Below are 18596 nucleotides of genomic sequence, written 5' to 3' on the forward strand. Positions count from 1 at the left end.
ATTTTTTCTTGCTTTTGACGCGAAATACTTAAAATTCGGCTAAATGGCTTCGAGGCAGCTTATTGTCCTGGTGTAACATATTCTGAAGGTGGTCCATAGGCTAGGTTAGGTGAAGTAGATAAAGTAGTTAGCGCTTGTCCGTGTCGTCCCTCCGTCCTTCGCGTACTTTTTGCGCTATTTTTCATCATGAACTTTCACCAAGTCACCCAACTTTCGGCATTACTTGAAGTAGATAGGACTTGATATTTCAGTGATAAAAGTGCGAGATGAAATATACAGTCTTTTCCAAAAATATTCAGTCCAAGGGGTCTGCTCTAAGCCTTGTAGCATGACTCGTAGCGCACTTCCAGCTTTCGCAAACTTACGTTCGACACGAAACCTTTTCCTCGCCCTTCCCGAGCTGAAGTATTCCAGGAGTGCTTTAACAAGTTCTGTCACAGGGCTTACAAGCCTATGTAACTATGTAAGCCTTGGACTATGTATTTTTGAGAAATACTATAGGTGAACGGTGCCATATTGTCGCTATTCGTTCGTACGTATTCGGTGTCACGACGTTGTTTCAGCTCGGTGTAGGGTGAGGAAACCGCACGCAATTACAATGTCCACGAGGTAGTCCTAGCCAAGTTCCGGGAGCAATAGCATTTTTTTTTCTTCTCCATACGAGATAAAGAGAGTAAATAGCCTTCGGCGTCGCTTTATTTCAGCAGAGAATTGAAAAAAAAAAAAAAAAAAAAAAACGCGTTGCCATCACGAGTGCTGCGCGTTCGCATGGGCGTTCGCGTGCCTCATGGGTATCAGCAGGGATAAGCTCGTTGCGGGGCTTGTTGTCGCGTTTTGGATATAATGTGTGCCGTTGTGCCATGAACACAACGACTTACGCGACTGCCCACGTTGGAGGCGGAAATGAATCTAAAGTCTACAACCATAACCGAATAAGGTACCGAGTACCGGATTATGCCGAGTTTGCCTTCAGGTCGGTTGATTTTCAACACTTTGTTTTGCGCGCGGATGTGAGAAGATTTCAGAGACGCGCTGGCAAGTGTGAATCTGCTTCCGGAGGTGGTGGCCTTGGGAGAATATCAAATGAACCATGTGTGGGCAATTACTTTTAGAAGTGCCGATCGACTAAAGCGATTGCTTGACTGTAAGGAACTGAAGGTGAAAGATCTGCGCTGTGTTGTTATCGACCCACCAAAGAAAGACGCGCGTCTTAAAATGCATTGGCTTTTGCACACTGCGCCCGATGACGATGTGCGGTCCGCGTTTCTCCCCTATGGAAAAGTGACCGAAGTGGCCCATGAAAGCTGGCGCATGCATGGTGTGTCAGACAAAGGCTCCACCACACGCATGGTGACTCTGCAGCTAAAGACGGGGGTGAAGTTACACGACATTCCTCACGAGATGAGAGTCGCAGGGGAGTGGCCGTCGCGGTTGTGAACGGTAGAGCACCGCTCTGCCTGCACAGCCACAACACCAGACACATTCGGAGGGATTGTCGGGTTCCACGCTGTGCAGTCTGTCGCCGCTTCGGGAATGAAGAAACGCAGTGCGTGCGAAGCAACGCAAGCGTCGCAGCGCCCTTGAGGAGTGACGACTCGTCGGAACTCCTCGTGGATGAGGCCGACGCGGAGGAAGCAGCTACTTGAGGCCTGGAGACGCTCTTGACGAACGCGGTTCAGAGAGCTGAGATCAGTGTCACTGTTACCGAGACACGCAAAGCTGAGTCCGCTGGGGAAGAGCCGCCAAATATCGGCGACAATCCAGATGAGATGGTCGAACTTGAAGTGGCTAACCTCGAAGTGGATAACTTCAGTGAAGCTTCAGCGTCTCAGGCTGAGGACGAAGATGAGCAGCAGCCTATGGACGTGTCTAAAGAAAACTCGACCGCTAAGTCTAAGCGTTCGCGGGAGGACGCCGCTGATGCCTTGGCGCTTCAAGTGTAGACCGGCATTGGGGAGCCGTCGGCAAAGGCTACTCCGAAACGTCCACCTACACTGCGTTCGCGGCCGAACGTGCCTCCAGACCGGAGGAAGGTGGCGGCGACGCGGCCAACGTAACCCTCCTCCGTGACGGGAGGCGTCTCAGAGGCACACCTGACAGCTCGACGTGCCAACAACGATGGCGTCTTCCATGTGCAGTGTTCCGGTTGCCGTGCCGGTGTGGTGCTTGTCATGTTGGATCTTATCATGTGATGATCCAAATTCATAGGCCTGTCTTTTGTTTGCCTGAAAGTTGCATAATGCGGCCCGTCTGGCCTAGTACTCTAATCCCATAGAAATGGCGGCTCCATTAAGAATCGCTACACTTAGCACTAGGGGATTGGCTGCAGGACGCCGGCAGTACCAACGTAGCCGTTTATTACTTGAAAACGATCTGGAGTTGTAGACATCCAAGAAACAAAAGATGAAATTCAGGATCAGATGGACTGTATGGTGCTACCTTTCCAATCACGGTGCAATGCTTCTGTTTGCCATGCTTTAGGTAAATCAGGGGGGTGTCTCCTCCTCCTTCGGACCTCAGTTGACATCAACGTGGAGAGTGTTACAGTATGCCAAATTGGCTGCTTTATAGTTTGTGACTTTACCTTACCTAGTTCATAGTGGAGGGCTGTTTGTGTGTATGCACCGAACAGAGAACACAAACGCAAACAGTTCTTCGAGCGGATTGCTCCTTATCTGAGATGTGACCGGAATGTAATCTTCCTTAGAGATTTCAATTGTGTCTGTGCATCAAAGGATAGTGTTAAAAAACAACGTGTTCGGGACAGCAGTGCTCTGTTTTTAAACGAGCTCGTCCAAGAGTGCTACCTCGAGGATGTTGCTAATGTACTGTCGAATTCTGATGTGTCGCAATTCACACATTACCAGAGAGGCAGCCACGCAAGGCTAGATAGAGCATATGTGTCTGCCCAGCTTGCGCCTCTCTGCGACAACTATATGATAACGCCTGTTTCGTTTAGTGACCATAACCTGGTCGTGTGTATACCATTGGATCCAAGGAAGCGAAGTCGCGGTTTAACTGAGATTTATGGAAACTTAACGACAATCTACTCACGGATGAAAGTTTTGGAGATACTGTGCAGCGACGCATAAAAATCTTTCTAGAAGTGGAACCTGAAACAGTACTTGAGTCATGGGAGCATTTTAAAGAGGAGATTAAGATACACGCAATTGAGCGATCGAGTTTCTTATACAGAGCACAAAGGATTAAATAGAAAGAATTGCAAGGTGAGTTTGACCTTTTGTTAACCTTAGAAAGTGCATAACCAGGCCAATATTTGAAGGAAATCAGACAGGTTAAAAACCACCTTGAGGTTATCGATATACGCATGTAAAAAGGGACTGTCGTCCGAGGACGTGCAGAAAGATTATTTTCCCAAGAAGCGCCCACCAAGCGTGCATTAGGAGAGGAAAAAAGGTACGCGATGAAGAATGAAATAAAAGAGATAAACGCCAGCAATGGGGTCACAAGCGACAGGGTGGAGATACAACGAGCGCATTCGTAGAATACTTTCACTCTTTGCTATGCCACGCAAGGTGAGTGGAGGAAGGATTTGAAAAAGACTTTTTGCCACTGCTGCCAAGACTCGATGACATTGTGAAAGCAAGCTTTGTGAAGCCCATCAACATGTGGAAGATAGAAATTGCCATAGATGACCTGACCACTGGAAAATCGCCTGGTCCTGATGGATTGGGCGCATCTTTCTATAAAGCTTTTAAAGGTGAAGTTCCACAGGCATTGCATCGAGTTTTGAGCGAGGCATATGAAAAAGAAGAAACAACACTGTCACTTATAGGACGCATGTGGTGTTGATACCAAAGAGCGATGACCCCGTCAAATTGCTCTCAGTGAAGTAATACCGGCCTATAACGCTTGCCAATCTGGACTACAAAATCTTCATGACGGTCCTAGCGAAACGATTGCAGAACGTAATTAAATATATTGTAGGACCACATTAAACATGTGGAATTAAAGGGTGAAGCATACATACAAACATTCACGTAGCTAGAAGCATTTTGGCATGTTGTTACGTGTTTCAAGATCACGTTGCAAAGCTGCAACTACACCTAGAGAGAGCTTTTGATCGGGTTAGCCACGAAATTTTATTTTCAATACTGGATCATGTAAATGTAGGCTCAGTCATATTAGGGGCGTTCAAATGACTCACTGTAAAATTGATTCACTAGCATTATTGTAAATAAGGAAGTCACAGAAAGCTTTGAGATAAGATCGTCCGGTAGACAAGGATGTCCGCTTTCTCTTCTGTTATTTGCCATATATATAGAGTCTTTTTGCTTAAATGTGATTAAAAATGAAAGGATCCGATGATTTCGACTTATAGAAAGCGAAGTAAAGGTATTGTCATACGCTGACGATATAGCCATTTTCTATCAAGATAAACAAAGCGTTACAGAAGCAAGATGCTACTCGATTTTATAAGTAAACGGCCAGCGATGTCATCTGGAACAAATGTTTGGGGCTGTGGCGTGGGGTTTGGTGCACCGAACGTTTCCTTTTCGAAAACATTTCTTGATGTGTCACGCCTGCTAGGTAGTGTCGCTGCAACACTACAAGGATACGAAAGAGTACTGGAATGATGAACGAGAACGTATCCAGTCGAAACCAACAAAATAGGATGGCATTGATTTATCAATGTTTGCGCGTTGAAGTGTATGCAATTTGTTCATTGTTGGGAAATTCTGGTATGTATTGCAAGCATTACCCATGTCAAGGGTTAGCGTCCAGAAATTTTACAGATTGCTAGCGGTTTACGTCTGGTGGTCGGTTTGCGAGAGAACAAGTCGTACAAATTTGTTTCACTCGGTGACGTGGAGGATTTGGTTTGATCCACTTATTTTTACAACAAATAGTATTCAGGTTTATGTCCTTACGTAACCAAACCGACACTTTTCTGCGTACGGTTTTCCATGTTAGTCTGGGCTAAGGCTTACCCGTGTCTTTGGTGTCCTCTAGCAATATCAAACGCAGAAGTCTAAATGTGTTTTTTTTTTTTTGTCCGAGGTTGTGGCTTCTTTTAACATTTTAAAAGTGGGATTCTCAGAGGAATACCGAAGTGCTGTAACTCAAAAGCACCTTCATAAGGTCTTGCTTGATGTTATGATGCCAGGACCCTTGTATAGATTATGTGAAAACCTGTGAAAAGTGTAACGTTCGATGTTTATCTACCCCACCCCTTATGTGATACCTCGAAAGGGGCCTCTAAGGTCAATAAATGAAATCAAATTACACAGTGGAGAGGAAGGTAAGCATTTATTAAAAAGAGTTTAGTAGATACCAGTAAGGTCGTCAGCAAAGAGTTTTTTCTTCCTCTTACACAGTGGTGCATTACCTGTTAAACCATGGTTGATGAAAAAAAGGTGTCTTCGCCCCGTGGTCGGTGGACTGCTTGATTTGCCATAAACTGGAAACCATAGACCATATTTCCCTTGACTTCTGGGATGCAGTATCTCTGTGGGATATCCTCCAGAGGACTTTAAAAAAAGAGCTTGCCAATTACACCATGCGGTATATGGTTCCTGCCTGTCAATAATCAAGAGGGTGTGCCATACGACTTATTCATGTTGCTTTGCCTCCACATGGTATGGAAAACGAGAATGGCTGTGAGACACGCGGACGTAGATGCTCGCTCCGCGAGGAAGTATTTCATTGAAACTGTGAACTACCTGAACGCCATCTATAATGCCCGAAGTGAGAAGTTTGAATGGATGCCAGTTTCGAGCGATCTGGCTAACGTAAAACGTTTCTGAAACTTTGTAAAGCCTTACTTTTTGCTAGAGCTCTTCGTGGTATTATACTTGACTTTGCCACATTCTATTTTTAAATGTTGACAGGATATAAATAAAACAAAAGTCTCGATGGCTCAGTGGTTAAAGAGCTCTACTGCTCATCCCAAGGAAGCGGGTTTGATCCCGGCTGCGGCGGCCGGATTTCAACAAAGGCGAAAACCAAGGCGACATTCGTTGGCAGTGCACGTTGAAGAGCAACAGGTGCTCTTAATTTCTGGAGCCCTCCACTACGGCATTCCTCGAAGTCTCATCAAGCTAATCGAGTCGCTTTTGGCACATTAAACCCTACAAACCAAATCATAACCGAAAAAAAAAAGGTGCAGAGACTTTTCAAGCCAAAGTTCAACGAAAATGCATGAATTGCCCTCCATCCTATCTTAAAACAGTTATTGCTGGAGCATTCTGAAAACTTTTTTTTTTTTCTTGGAAGGGGGCGAGGCTAGACTTCTCGACTCAGCAATTGAGCAGCCCACTGTTGGTGCCGAAGACGTCGTATGATGTTGTTTGATAGTCGTCAACCGTGATTGCACAAGCAGGCAACTGCCAACAATAAAAGACAAAAAAAAAAGGGAAGACAGAACGCCTGCGATATGTTATGGCCCAGTAGTAGTTCAACGCCAGCATAGTAACGCTTAAAACGCATATTACACGATTTATCTTTTTTTCTGATTCAGTATACTTGTTTGATTATTCTTTTATTTTTATTTTGTTTCCTCAGAGGTCTCACAGCAGTGTTATATGGGAGGTTGTATATTTTATGGGGATCAGTATAACGAAAATTGCGATGAAGTGTTTTTGAAGAACCCCTGGAATACTGGTGGGTTGATGATAGTGACAACTTCGGTGGGCCTCGGGCTGGGCACAGGAATAATGACCGCCGAAACACCGGAGTGTTTTTTTCTGTACCCGCTGAAAGGGACGCAGAGTTGAAAAGCTTACAAAAAAAGTTTAAAACGGTGCTATTCTACTGCGCGAGGCTCGATAAGGTTACTTTATTTGAGGTTTTAGTGCCGAGATGCTTGATTTATAGAAATAGTATTAACCCTTTTCCTCGGTTCTGAATCGACTTGATGCAGGTCTGTTAGCGAGGTTATTGCGATGCGGGTCACAAGTAGAAGTACCGCATTCCAGCGTAGGTTGCACGCACGTTTATATAGCAAGATGTTCAATAGCGGGATGAGCGAGCGAGCGAACGGTTGGGGCGTATGTAACCTAGAGCAGCGTTTGCATACTTTATTATGTGGTTAGCATTACACGTCTAAGTTAGGTTACGCAAAATGTGCACACCGAAATATTTGAATGATGCAGTCGTTGCAATATTGATGTCACTGACACAGTATGTGCATCGTAATTGCGACCGTAGCAAATTGAAACAAACACAGTTTTAGGGACGTAATGGCATGGCTTTGAGCCAAGTATTACACCAGTTTCGTATGCGAATAAGGTCATATTCTAATTGGAAATGTTTGGCGGAGTCAGTTATTGCCCGGTACGTGACATAATCATCGGTAAAGAGGCTGATATAAGAATAAATACTTCAAAGCAAGTCATTAATATATACTGAGAAAAAAAAAAAAGGTTGGACGACGGTACCTTACGGTGTCCCTGAAGCCACAGGTGCTATGATGAGTGCAAATCGGTATATACGAACTGCGGATGGTTATCTAAAAAAAAAACTTTCGAATCCAGCTTAGAAACTGGAAACAAGGTTTAGACGATAACTTTAATAACTGACGGCCATGGCAGGTCTTGCCAAACGCTTTTTCAAAGTCTCAATATATTGCATCAGTCCGTCTTTGCGCTCATGGTTTAAATTTAAGTGACAAACTGTGCCTCGCAAGAATGATTGTTGCGGAAACCATGCTGACTCAGGCGAAAAAAAATGACGGATGTTCGGAAGTTACCGCTACGCGAGTATCAATTTTGTTCCATTGCTTTACCAGATACGCTTTTTAAGCAAAATGGAGAGACTAGGCGATGATCTGCCTCCTTTTTTGAAAAGGGGATGACCATGGCCGTCAACCCTTCATGTGTAATTGAACTGGCGTTGATTCTTTACAGATGAGCGATAAGAACGGGCTGCGCATGTCGTTAGCATTTTTAGCACTTTGGCGTAAGTGACGTCGACAAGCTTCATTGCATGACGAATTCCTCAATAATTCTTACCTTCACAAGGCTCATCCGAATAAACCATAGTTTACATGAGGAAATGCTCAAAGTAAGGTGGAACGGGTAGACTGTCGCGTGGATCATTAGAAAAACAAATGAAAAAAATGTTATGCTAAAATTATTTGTAACGCCCGTCTCGGGAATATTAAATTCACAGCTATTGCAAAGGGGAATAATGCAGCATTTATTAGGATTAATGGTTTTTTTTAACTCGTTTTGGGTTACGTTGCAGCATATATGGTAAATTAATAGCAATAAATGATTTTCGGTTGAGTGGCTAATCTTTCGCGGAAGCGTAATTCTTTTTCATGTGTCAGAAGATTTATATTGTTAGGCTCATCTAAACATGTGTTTTTGTTTGTTATTTAATCCTTTGGCGAACATGTTAAACAGTGACGATAATATTTCTTCTACGACCAATGACCAGACCGTAAATAATTTTAAGCCGGTGCATATCTGCTTTGAAAAACTACCAGTTCGACTGGAGAGAATTTAGTAAGAGGCTTGCAGTGAATGTTTTGAAGTCTTCTAATAATCATAGCTTCAAGCTGGCATAGTAACCTTTTTTTATGAAAAGCAAGTTCGTTTGTTTTTTTTTTCCCAATTTATTGACTTCTTTAGCGAGCTTTAATAAAACGATTTACGGAAGATAATCGCGCAAACTGTGCGACATGGTGACAGTATTAACGTTATCAGAGTGAGTTGTAATAGAGTTCAAATGTTTGGGGAGTTATCAGTACCGCGTGTGGGATCAGTGACAAGTTGCTTAAAGCCTATTGTCATATAAGCATGATTAAGAAATGTTTTTGTCGGGTTTAGAGTATCAATGGCCAGAATCGGACCAACCTACAATGGGAAAGCTACAGTCACCGCGTAGAAAGATAGGGCTGTTTGGATACATTCTCGTTAATGTTTTTAAGGTGTCATAAAGTAAAGGTTTTGAAAGAACTGGCAGCACCAGTGGGGGCGATAGCAAATACCAACAAGGATTTGCGGGTGCGTAGCTGGGCAGTGAAACCAAATAATTTCCAGTGGCTACATGTGGCTAACGCGTAATTGTGCAGATGCTGGTCAATGGCTATTAGTACACTCTCACCGTACTGATTAACGGGCCTGTCCTTCCGAAAATCTGAGAAACACAGGAGAATCTCGGTGCCACCAACTGATGTATACGCGGTTCTCCTCATTTCGTCAACATAGATTATTTCAGAGCGTAGTTCTTTGGCACCCGTTCCTGCGTTTCGTAGCGTCGCTGTAGGCGTCGCCGTTGTCCCTCGTAACCAGCTCCATAAATAAATTAGTTCATTAATAATTAAACAAATCAATCCTGTCTCTACCGGAATCGAACATCCATCCCTTGCATCCTCTGCCGAACGCTTTAACCAACTGCGCCACACTTCGGATAATGAAACGAACATCATAATTCTCCTTGTCTACCGTAAGGATGCTAGCAGCGGTGACAGTGATGACATTAGCAATGATAATAACGGTATACTTTGTTGATAATGATAATGAGAGCAAACGTAATACACCGTGTGCACGAGCAACGCTTAGGTTGTATTTCTGTAGTGTGCCGGAAAGCGTCTGCCGACATCGCATGCTCTCAGCATAAAAGTGGCTTCTGCCTGAACGCCGCATGTAAAATATTGTATTATACTCGTTTACCTTTTAATCTAAACGGTGCTTTCTCCCTGTCGCTCACCTCTTTGATTTCCCCTGCCTGTCTCCTTGCTATCCCTTTATTTCCGCCGCCTCAATTCAGGGGCTTCAACTCATTTCGATAGCAGATACCATGGCAGGCAAAAATCTTTTTCCTTCCTTTATTATTTTTATTGTTTTTATTCTATAATAATACTAAAAACCCCTTACTACTCATTGATGCGTTCAACGGGACGCTGGTTGTGTTCGATGCAACGCTCGGTAGCCCGCACCGCCCGAGCCGAAACGCATAGCCGCTGCCGTTCGTTAATGCGAACCGCTTGCCTATATAAACAGTTTATTCTCTGCCAGTTCTTTCTGAGCCATGAGCGAGGCAACCGGTAAAGTTCCTTCGTCTACCGCTAGGTGAAAATTTACTCCGCCTAGTGCTACCGCGCCCTTTCTTGTTGTAGCGCAGGCCACTCACGCGTTTACATCAAGACTGCTAGTGGAGTGTTTCTTGAAGAAGGAATATGTGTGAAAAATAAAAAAAGTTGTCCGTAATTGTGCATACTTGTCTTGCTTTCAATCTATCGAAAAGCTGAAACAGCTGCTGAGCTGCGCTCAAATTTCGCATTAGGAAGTAACTTAACTGTCGGAGATATTTTTTTTCTCTTTCCAAGGAATATTTGTCTTCCTTTCTTATTTACGCCATAAAAAGAAAAATCTATCAGCTATCAGATGATATAAAGCTATAAGTAAATAGCATTAAATTTATGATTCAACGTTCTTTAAACACAGTGCCCTGCCATTGCCTGTTTGCAAGCAAATAGTTAAGATGAACGGTAAACTGGTGGGGAAACACATGTTTGCTTGTTTTACCATTGTATAAATTAATTTTTTTAGAGATTAGCAGCTCCTGCCCCTAAATTCTGGACCTTTCTAAGGCATGCTTTGCTCTGTTTGTATAAAGATGAACGCACTTGTCTAGAGCGCTCAGAAAGTGTGATTAGGCGCAAATGAAGCGAAACCTTATCACAAGCGCTTTGTTTTAGATAAGGCGCTCGTGCCTCTGAAGTTGCAATGTATGTTCTACTGTACTCGAGCACAATTAACGTCAGTACGAGTCCATATGTGCTCTACATTGCTGCATCATTTAGACGGCGCAGCACCACTCGAGCGCTCTAGATAAATGTGATCGACTCTGTACGTTGCACAAACATCAATTGTCTTACAGCGAAGATTTTAAATCCCTTAGAGCAAGCCGTCTTTAATGCGAGTGGAGCCTGATACAATGATCCCACTAGAATACCTCGCCACAATCTCAGTCCTGGCTCCTTGTTTCTTAAAGCTAGTTTTTGAACTTAACTTTAATTAGCCCCGACCTGACCAGCACGATTTGAAATAACTTTAAGCAATTATTTAGCTTAAAAACACGGTTTTGAAATAAGCAAATGATACTTAGCAGTGTAGTCAGATGTTTTTAACCGGAAAACTGAATTAAATAGAAGGCGCATTTTTCCGGTAGAAATCGGGTTTAACTTGATATTACGAAATATGGAAATACGGCTTTAACCTAAAACGAAGAAACCTATATCTACATATGGTGTGCGTGTACCAGTTGTCTTAATGTAATTATCTAAATGAAGTTAACTTCCCTAATGTATTCGACATAGGACCTATGGCCTAGGCAAGATGACAACTAGAAATTAAGTGCTGGCCAAAAAGTCGAACTGCGTGCTAGGCTTCGCCAGTATTTAAATGTCTAGGCTGCAGCACATTTCTCCTTTACAAGTATAAATACCGAGAAGCAAAGGAACCTGTGAGGAACCGCAGCCGTAGTCTAGTGGTTAGAGCGCCCGTCACGGCTGCGGGAGGTGGTCAGTTCGAAACCACCCGTCAGAAACCCACCTGTAAAAATGGGTACAAGCGTCCCTCGGCCTGGCGCTCAGCTTTCCTAGGGGTATTCGCTTGGGAGAAGCTCCATAAACCCCGCTGCGCCCCTGGTGAGCCAAACCTAGTTTCGAACAACTTCACAACCTGCAAAGGTGGTTCATGTTCGTCTTGGCTCTATATATATATATATATATATATATATATATATATATATATATATATATATATATATATATATATATATATATATATGTGAAGGGAAGAAGCTAACAGTCGGCGAGGCCAAGGATCGAATGCATTGGGGATTATGTTTTATCTTTTTTTTTAATTTTTACTTGGATAATCACAGAAATGAGTAATGTAATCTGCTTAGCGGAAAGATAATTAAACACAAAGTAGAAGAAAAAACAACGTGCCGATGGTGGGGACCGAACCCACGACCTCCGAATATCGCGTCCGGTGCTCTTCCAACTGAGCTACATCGGCTGCTGTCCCCCCTGCTACTTTCTTGGGTATCAATGTTGTCTGTATACGAACCTTGAGAGTGTTCACCAGCGCCACCAGCGCCACCCTGGGTGGCGCTGGTGAACACTCTCAAGGTTCGTATACAGACAACATTGATACCCAAGAAAGATGCAGGGGGGACAGCAGCCGATGTAGCTCAGTTGGAAGAGCACCGGACGCGATATTCGGAGGTCGTGGGTTCGGTCCCCACCATCGGCACGTTGTTTTTTCTTCTACTTTGTGTTTAATTATCTTTCCGCTAAGCAGATTACATTACTCATTTCTGTGATTATCAAAGTAAAAAGTAAAAAAAAAAAAAGAAGACATAAAACATAATGGCCAATGCTTTCGATCCTTGGCCTCGCCGACTGTTGGCTTCTTTCCTTCATGTATTATAACGAGCACCCTCACTTTCCCTTCATATATATATATATATATATATATATATATATCTTCGCAGTATACATTAATAAACGCAGGATGTTAAAGGCTATAATCAGGTGGTAGTCTGAGCATTGTTACTAGGGCTCTAATATTAGTTTTAGGGTTTTATATATGCACAAAGCTTGCTCTGATACAAGATTGCAGACAAGGCACAGCAACCGGCGGGAACGGCGTGCTCACTCAAAGCGCGCGTCTGGCTGAAGTTTTCGTGCATACACGGTCGTTCTCGCAGTTACTGTGGCCGCACGGCCAAGGCACCTATTTCAAGAGCCACGCTTTTCTATTAAACCACGGCAAATTGCGCATAGAGTCACCGGGATACGACCCCAATATTTGTGTGTGCATTGCAGCACATCAGTGCTCTTCGGAGACATGGCACCAGGAAGTGTGGAAGGGAGACTAACGGAACGCCACGTGGCTGATCTGCAATGTCAACTTTAGTCCCGTCGGTTATAAGGACGGTAGAATCACACCTCCGAACAATCGTTAAAAATTGTATAGCGTTCCAGCGCGCGTTGCTGGCTTCGGGCAATGGTCAGAGAAAGAGAGATACCAGGCGGGAGTTTAGACCACAAAGAACTGAAACCGTTTTCAGTCGCATTTCGAGCGTGTCAGCTGGCTGCTAAAAGAACGATCAAAATTGCTGTTGGGCCCAGTTGGTTCATACATGGCACATAAAATAGACCAGCCCGAAAAACGAGGCCCATTCTGTAGTTTTGTGTTCCTTTGTTTTCGTTTTAATAATCATAATAATTGGTTCACATGAAGGGAAAGGCGCAGTATTGTCCCGCTTGTTTCTGTGGACACCTGAACCGCGCCGTAAGGGAAGGGAGGTAGGTGGGAGTGAAAGTGGATAGAGAGAAAGAGGAGCCGTAGTGAAGGGCTACGGAGTAATTTCGACTACCTGGGGATCTTAAACGTGCGCTGAAATCGCGCAGCACATGGACGCCTCTTCGTTTCGCCTCCATCGAAACGCAGCCGCTGCGGTCGGGATCGAACCCAGCTACTCTGGCACATTCCGTTTTACCGTGTTGGTCTTTCTTATGTACTAACAAATAGTAGGAGCACACATTGAGGTAGTTAGGGTATTATAATTTGTTTGCAGGTTTGGTTTTAGACTGCTTTATGTGTCTCATGACAGGTTTTTCATTGCGGTTATTGATATATTTGCTCTTTCATTTTATTCCAGACTCCCACACGTCTATTGCTAAAAAAATTCTAGGGGGAACTTTGGACCACTAAACTGCGATGAGGTGAAAGCCTCTATTACGCGGTGGTCCGGAGCCCTCCACTATACGGTAGCTCTTCCTCTTTTTTTTCGCTCCCACTTTCCTCCTTTTCCTTACGACACGGTTAAGGTGTCCACTCAGAATTGTGACAGATACTGAGCCTTTTCTTTCCTGTAAACCAATTTGAAACGCCACTGATACCCGCTGTACTACGTCTACTTCTGTATGCTGTGTGGTGCGGCGTTCAATGAAGCGCCAAATGAAATGCGCCGCACGGACGCTCGGATCCGACGCCCGGCGGAGTCAGTTTCGTATATGCGTGGATCGCCTTTTGACATCATGACCAGCCGTACGTTATGATCGTAAGTGGCGTAATCGTGACGTCAGTTCCAGTAATTAGACATGACTGGAGACGACTTCCGGTAGATGTGACATCACACCGTTCCCGTGGCTATATCAACGTCCACGCTATTTCGACGCAGTTTTGACGTTCTGACTATAATTAATAAACTAATTATTCTACAGTAATTAAACTTGGCTTCTTGGTTCATTATTACCTCCTCTATCTTATGCAACTATTTTTTTTTCCTATCTTTATTATTTCCCACTTAACGAAAGCGTTACGGACAGACGGACGGACGGACACGATCGTGGCCGCAAGCGTAAGCCATTAAATGCTTTCGCCTTAAAAAACTCTTAGCTTGATGCGATCAAGAGGAGCAATATCTCAACGCTAGCAACGCTGCTGCAGAAGACGCCAATATTAACAGAAAGAGCGAATTCAGACCCATTTCTGTTGATTGAAACGAAGTTATCTCTAACCAGCTATAGGGTGCTGCTTGTGTGCCCCGCCCGCAGAACGCCAGCCAACGAGCTCTTTAATATCTGGCGTTTAAGGGCTCCGAAACGGCCACTACTTCACGAGGAAGCGTGCTCATTGCGCGCGCTAATTGTACACTCGGGAGTCGAGTGCCTCCACAAGTGGTGCCGCAGCGGCCCCGCTAGCTTCATCAGGGGCAATCCCTTGCCAAGCGGTGAGAGTTTTCCTAGAGCCAGCGCTTGAATTCTGAGAGAGTGCAGGGGCCAATCTGGACAATTTCAAATGTTCCGGAGCGTGCTCGCAGCCAGGTTGCAGAGCGCTGCGAGGAGAGTGGAAGCTTCATTAGGCGCCCCCTCACCGCCTCCGGTGCGCGCGAGAGAACTTAGCGACGCTCCTCTCGGCCGCTGTTGTAGCAGCGCAAGCATCGTGCATAGCGAGGTTGGACTGAAAGCAGTACAGTTCAGGACACGAGGCGCCGCCTTCGTCAGGCCAGCGGTGCACCACCTTGTTCAGGGATGCGGCCTGCGACGTCTGTAGATATTAGTTTTTGTGAAAGTGCCGAATGCGACGTAGCTACAGCACTTCGTGGCCGGCCTCGTGCACGAAATGAAACTTATTTGTGTTCTTTAAAAATTCACACGGGGCACGGTAGTGCGCTGTCTTCTTCGTATAGCCAAATTGTTCGTCTCTTTGGCGCTCACGTATACGCATGCAGCTTTTCATGAAAGCTACCACATGTAGCGCGAATTGCTAAAGCCTTGTTTCCGTTTACTATTCATTGCGACGGATAAGCGAACTGTTTGGCAGACTACTGCACGTCTGAAGATGTATTCCACAAGATCAGGGTGAAGCTCTAGTTTTATTAGCGGAACGGGGACACTAATGTCTTGGAGCTACTGATCAAAGGGACCCAACTTTGAGCTACGACGATGGCTCAAGTGGGAATGAGCTACTGTGAAACAGGCGCGCTTTGCAAGATGAATACATGTTACGCTCTTTAAATATTATTTCGGTGTTTCAAGCCGTAAAAAAAAAGAAAAAAAATGACTAGCGCAAAGTTAGAAGTTAGCATCGGGAGCCCGCGTAAAACTCTGCAATACCGAAGGGAAATAATTGAGAAAAGCAATGCTTCTATATTACATGCCCGTTTTATAAGGGAATGTTATACACAGCTTCGGACGACTTTAATTTTACGGCTTGGAAAAAAAAAAAAAAAAGAAAACGTGTGTGCTAGCAAACCTCGCATTAGAAATGGCACTGCTAGCCGTTCTACTTTAATAATATGTACAAAAAATAAGCGCTGCAGTTCAAAATATATCAATTTTTGCGACTGTATTTTGTGCAAGTAAGATGGGTGTAATTGTGCTGAAATGACGGGGTGACATTCTGTCGTCTTTAATATTCTGCGATTTCATGCCGAGCGTTTTTGTGCGTTGCATCCGCATACGACGCTGTATACGTCACGTTTCAATTTATTTCCAAACTCTACGCGTGAGAAGCTTCATGCCACATATAAACGTTTCTGAATTTCCATATGCAGCCCTGACTATCGCCACGACACACATTCGTATACCTTGTCTTTGGGAAGGCCATCCTCAAAAGCTAGCATGTGGAATTATGTTGAACTGCAAACTATTGGTTGATAAAGGCTCCCGAAACTGTGTTACTGCAATATTTCAAGCTTGAAATTCTGTTTGCGTACATTGTCGGTGCGGCGCAGGGAGCTGACGGCGATGAAAAAGAGAAAAACACGAAGACGAACCTAAACAAAATTACATATATTCATGTCATCCCCTGGTGCCTAAATGATGCGCTGCTGCTGCTGCTGCTGCTGCTGCTGCTGCTGCTGCTGCTGCTGCTGCTGCTGCTGCTGCTGCTGCTGCTGCTGCTGCTGCTGCTGCTGCTGCTGCTGCTGCTGCTGCTGCTGCTGCTGCTGCTGCTGCTGCTGCTGCTGCTGCTGCTGCTGCTGCTGCTGCTGCTGCTGCTGCTGCTGCTGCTGCTGCTGCTGCTGCTGCTGCTGCTGCTGCTGCTGCTGCTGCTGCTGCTGCTGCTGCTGCTGCTGCTGCTGCTGCTGCTGCTGCTGCTGCTGCTGCTGCTGCTGCTGCTGCTGCTGCTGCTGCTGCTGCTGCTGCTGCTGCTGCTGCTGCTGCTGCTGCTGCTGCTGCTGCTGCTGCTGCTGCTGCTGCTGCTGCTGCTGCTGCTGCTGCTGCTGCTGCTGCTGCTGCTGCTGCTGCTGCTGCTGCTGCTGCTGCTGCTGCTGCTGCTGCTGCTGCTGCTGCTGCTGCTGCTGCTGCTGCTGCTGCTGCTGCTGCTGCTGCTGCTGCTGCTGCTGCTGCTGCTGCTGCTGCTGCTGCTGCTGCTGCTGCTGCTGCTGCTGCTGCTGCTGCTGCTGCTGCTGCTGCTGCTGCTGCTGCTGCTGCTGCTGCTGCTGCTGCTGCTGCTGCTGCTGCTGCTGCTGCTGCTGCTGCTGCTGCTGCTGCTGCTGCTGCTGCTGCTGCTGCTGCTGCTGCTGCTGCTGCTGCTGCTGCTGCTGCTGCTGCTGCTGCTGCTGCTGCTGCTGCTGCTGCTGCTGCTGCTGCTGCTGCTGCTGCTGCTGCTGCTGCTGCTGCTGCTGCTGCTGCTGCTGCTGCTGCTGCTGCTGCTGCTGCTGCTGCTGCTGCTGCTGCTGCTGCTGCTGCTGCTGCTGCTGCTGCTGCTGCTGCTGCTGCTGCTGCTGCTGCTGCTGCTGCTGCTGCTGCTGCTGCTGCTGCTGCTGCTGCTGCTGCTGCTGCTGCTGCTGCTGCTGCTGCTGCTGCTGCTGCTGCTGCTGCTGCTGCTGCTGCTGCTGCTGCTGCTGCTGCTGCTGCTGCTGCTGCTGCTGCTGCTGCTGCTGCTGCTGCTGCTGCTGCTGCTGCTGCTGCTGCTGCTGCTGCTGCTGCTGCTGCTGCTGCTGCTGCTGCTGCTGCTGCTGCTGCTGCTGCTGCTGCTGCTGCTGCTGCTGCTGCTGCTGCTGCTGCTGCTGCTGCTGCTGCTGCTGCTGCTGCTGCTGCTGCTGCTGCTGCTGCTGCTGCTGCTGCTGCTGCTGCTGCTGCTGCTGCTGCTGCTGCTGCTGCTGCTGCTGCTGCTGCTGCTGCTGCTGCTGCTGCTGCTGCTGCTGCTGCTGCTGCTGCTGCTGCTGCTGCTGCTGCTGCTGCTGCTGCTGCTGCTGCTGCTGCTGCTGCTGCTGCTGCTGCTGCTGCTGCTGCTGCTGCTGCTGCTGCTGCTGCTGCTGCTGCTGCTGCTGCTGCTGCTGCTGCTGCTGCTGCTGCTGCTGCTGCTGCTGCTGCTGCTGCTGCTGCTGCTGCTGCTGCTGCTGCTGCTGCTGCTGCTGCTGCTGCTGCTGCTGCTGCTGCTGCTGCTGCTGCTGCTGCTGCTGCTGCTGCTGCTGCTGCTGCTGCTGCTGCTGCTGCTGCTGCTGCTGCTGCTGCTGCTGCTGCTGCTGCTGCTGCTGCTGCTGCTGCTGCTGCTGCTGCTGCTGCTGCTGCTGCTGCTGCTGCTGCTGCTGCTGCTGCTGCTGCTGCTGCTGCTGCTGCTGCTGCTGCTGCTGCTGCTGCTGCTGCTGCTGCTGCTGCTGCTGCTGCTGCTGCTGCTGCTGCTGCTGCTGCTGCTGCTGCTGCTGCTGCTGCTGCTGCTGCTGCTGCTGCTGCTGCTGCTGCTGCTGCTGCTGCTGCTGCTGCTGCTGCTGCTGCTGCTGCTGCTGCTGCTGCTGCTGCTGCTGCTGCTGCTGCTGCTGCTGCTGCTGCTGCTGCTGCTGCTGCTGCTGCTGCTGCTGCTGCTGCTGCTGCTGCTGCTGCTGCTGCTGCTGCTGCTGCTGCTGCTGCTGCTGCTGCTGCTGCTGCTGCTGCTGCTGCTGCTGCTGCTGCTGCTGCTGCTGCTGCTGCTGCTGCTGCTGCTGCTGCTGCTGCTGCTGCTGCTGCTGCTGCTGCTGCTGCTGCTGCTGCTGCTGCTGCTGCTGCTGCTGCTGCTGCTGCTGCTGCTGCTGCTGCTGCTGCTGCTGCTGCTGCTGCTGCTGCTGCTGCTGCTGCTGCTGCTGCTGCTGCTGCTGCTGCTGCTGCTGCTGCTGCTGCTGCT

General features: G+C 47.0%; 1 protein-coding gene across 1 annotated transcript; it reads right to left on the reverse strand.

The window, feature by feature from the left end:
- Positions 1-1394: 1394 nt before the first annotated feature.
- LOC146172399 (uncharacterized) lies at positions 1395-17602 on the reverse strand (the record flags this gene model as incomplete). Its single annotated transcript, XM_084585765.1, has 3 exons — positions 1395-1457; positions 16577-16768; positions 17552-17602. Coding segments are annotated over 3 exons (306 nt in total), but the record flags the coding sequence as incomplete, so codon positions are not given.
- Positions 17603-18596: the final 994 nt, after the last annotated feature.

Source organism: Amblyomma maculatum, unplaced genomic scaffold, assembly GCF_055883805.1.
Source record: "Amblyomma maculatum isolate TAMU_Amacu unplaced genomic scaffold, ASM5588380v1 scaffold_13, whole genome shotgun sequence".
In the NCBI taxonomy this organism is placed as follows: Eukaryota; Metazoa; Arthropoda; class Arachnida; order Ixodida; family Ixodidae; genus Amblyomma; species Amblyomma maculatum.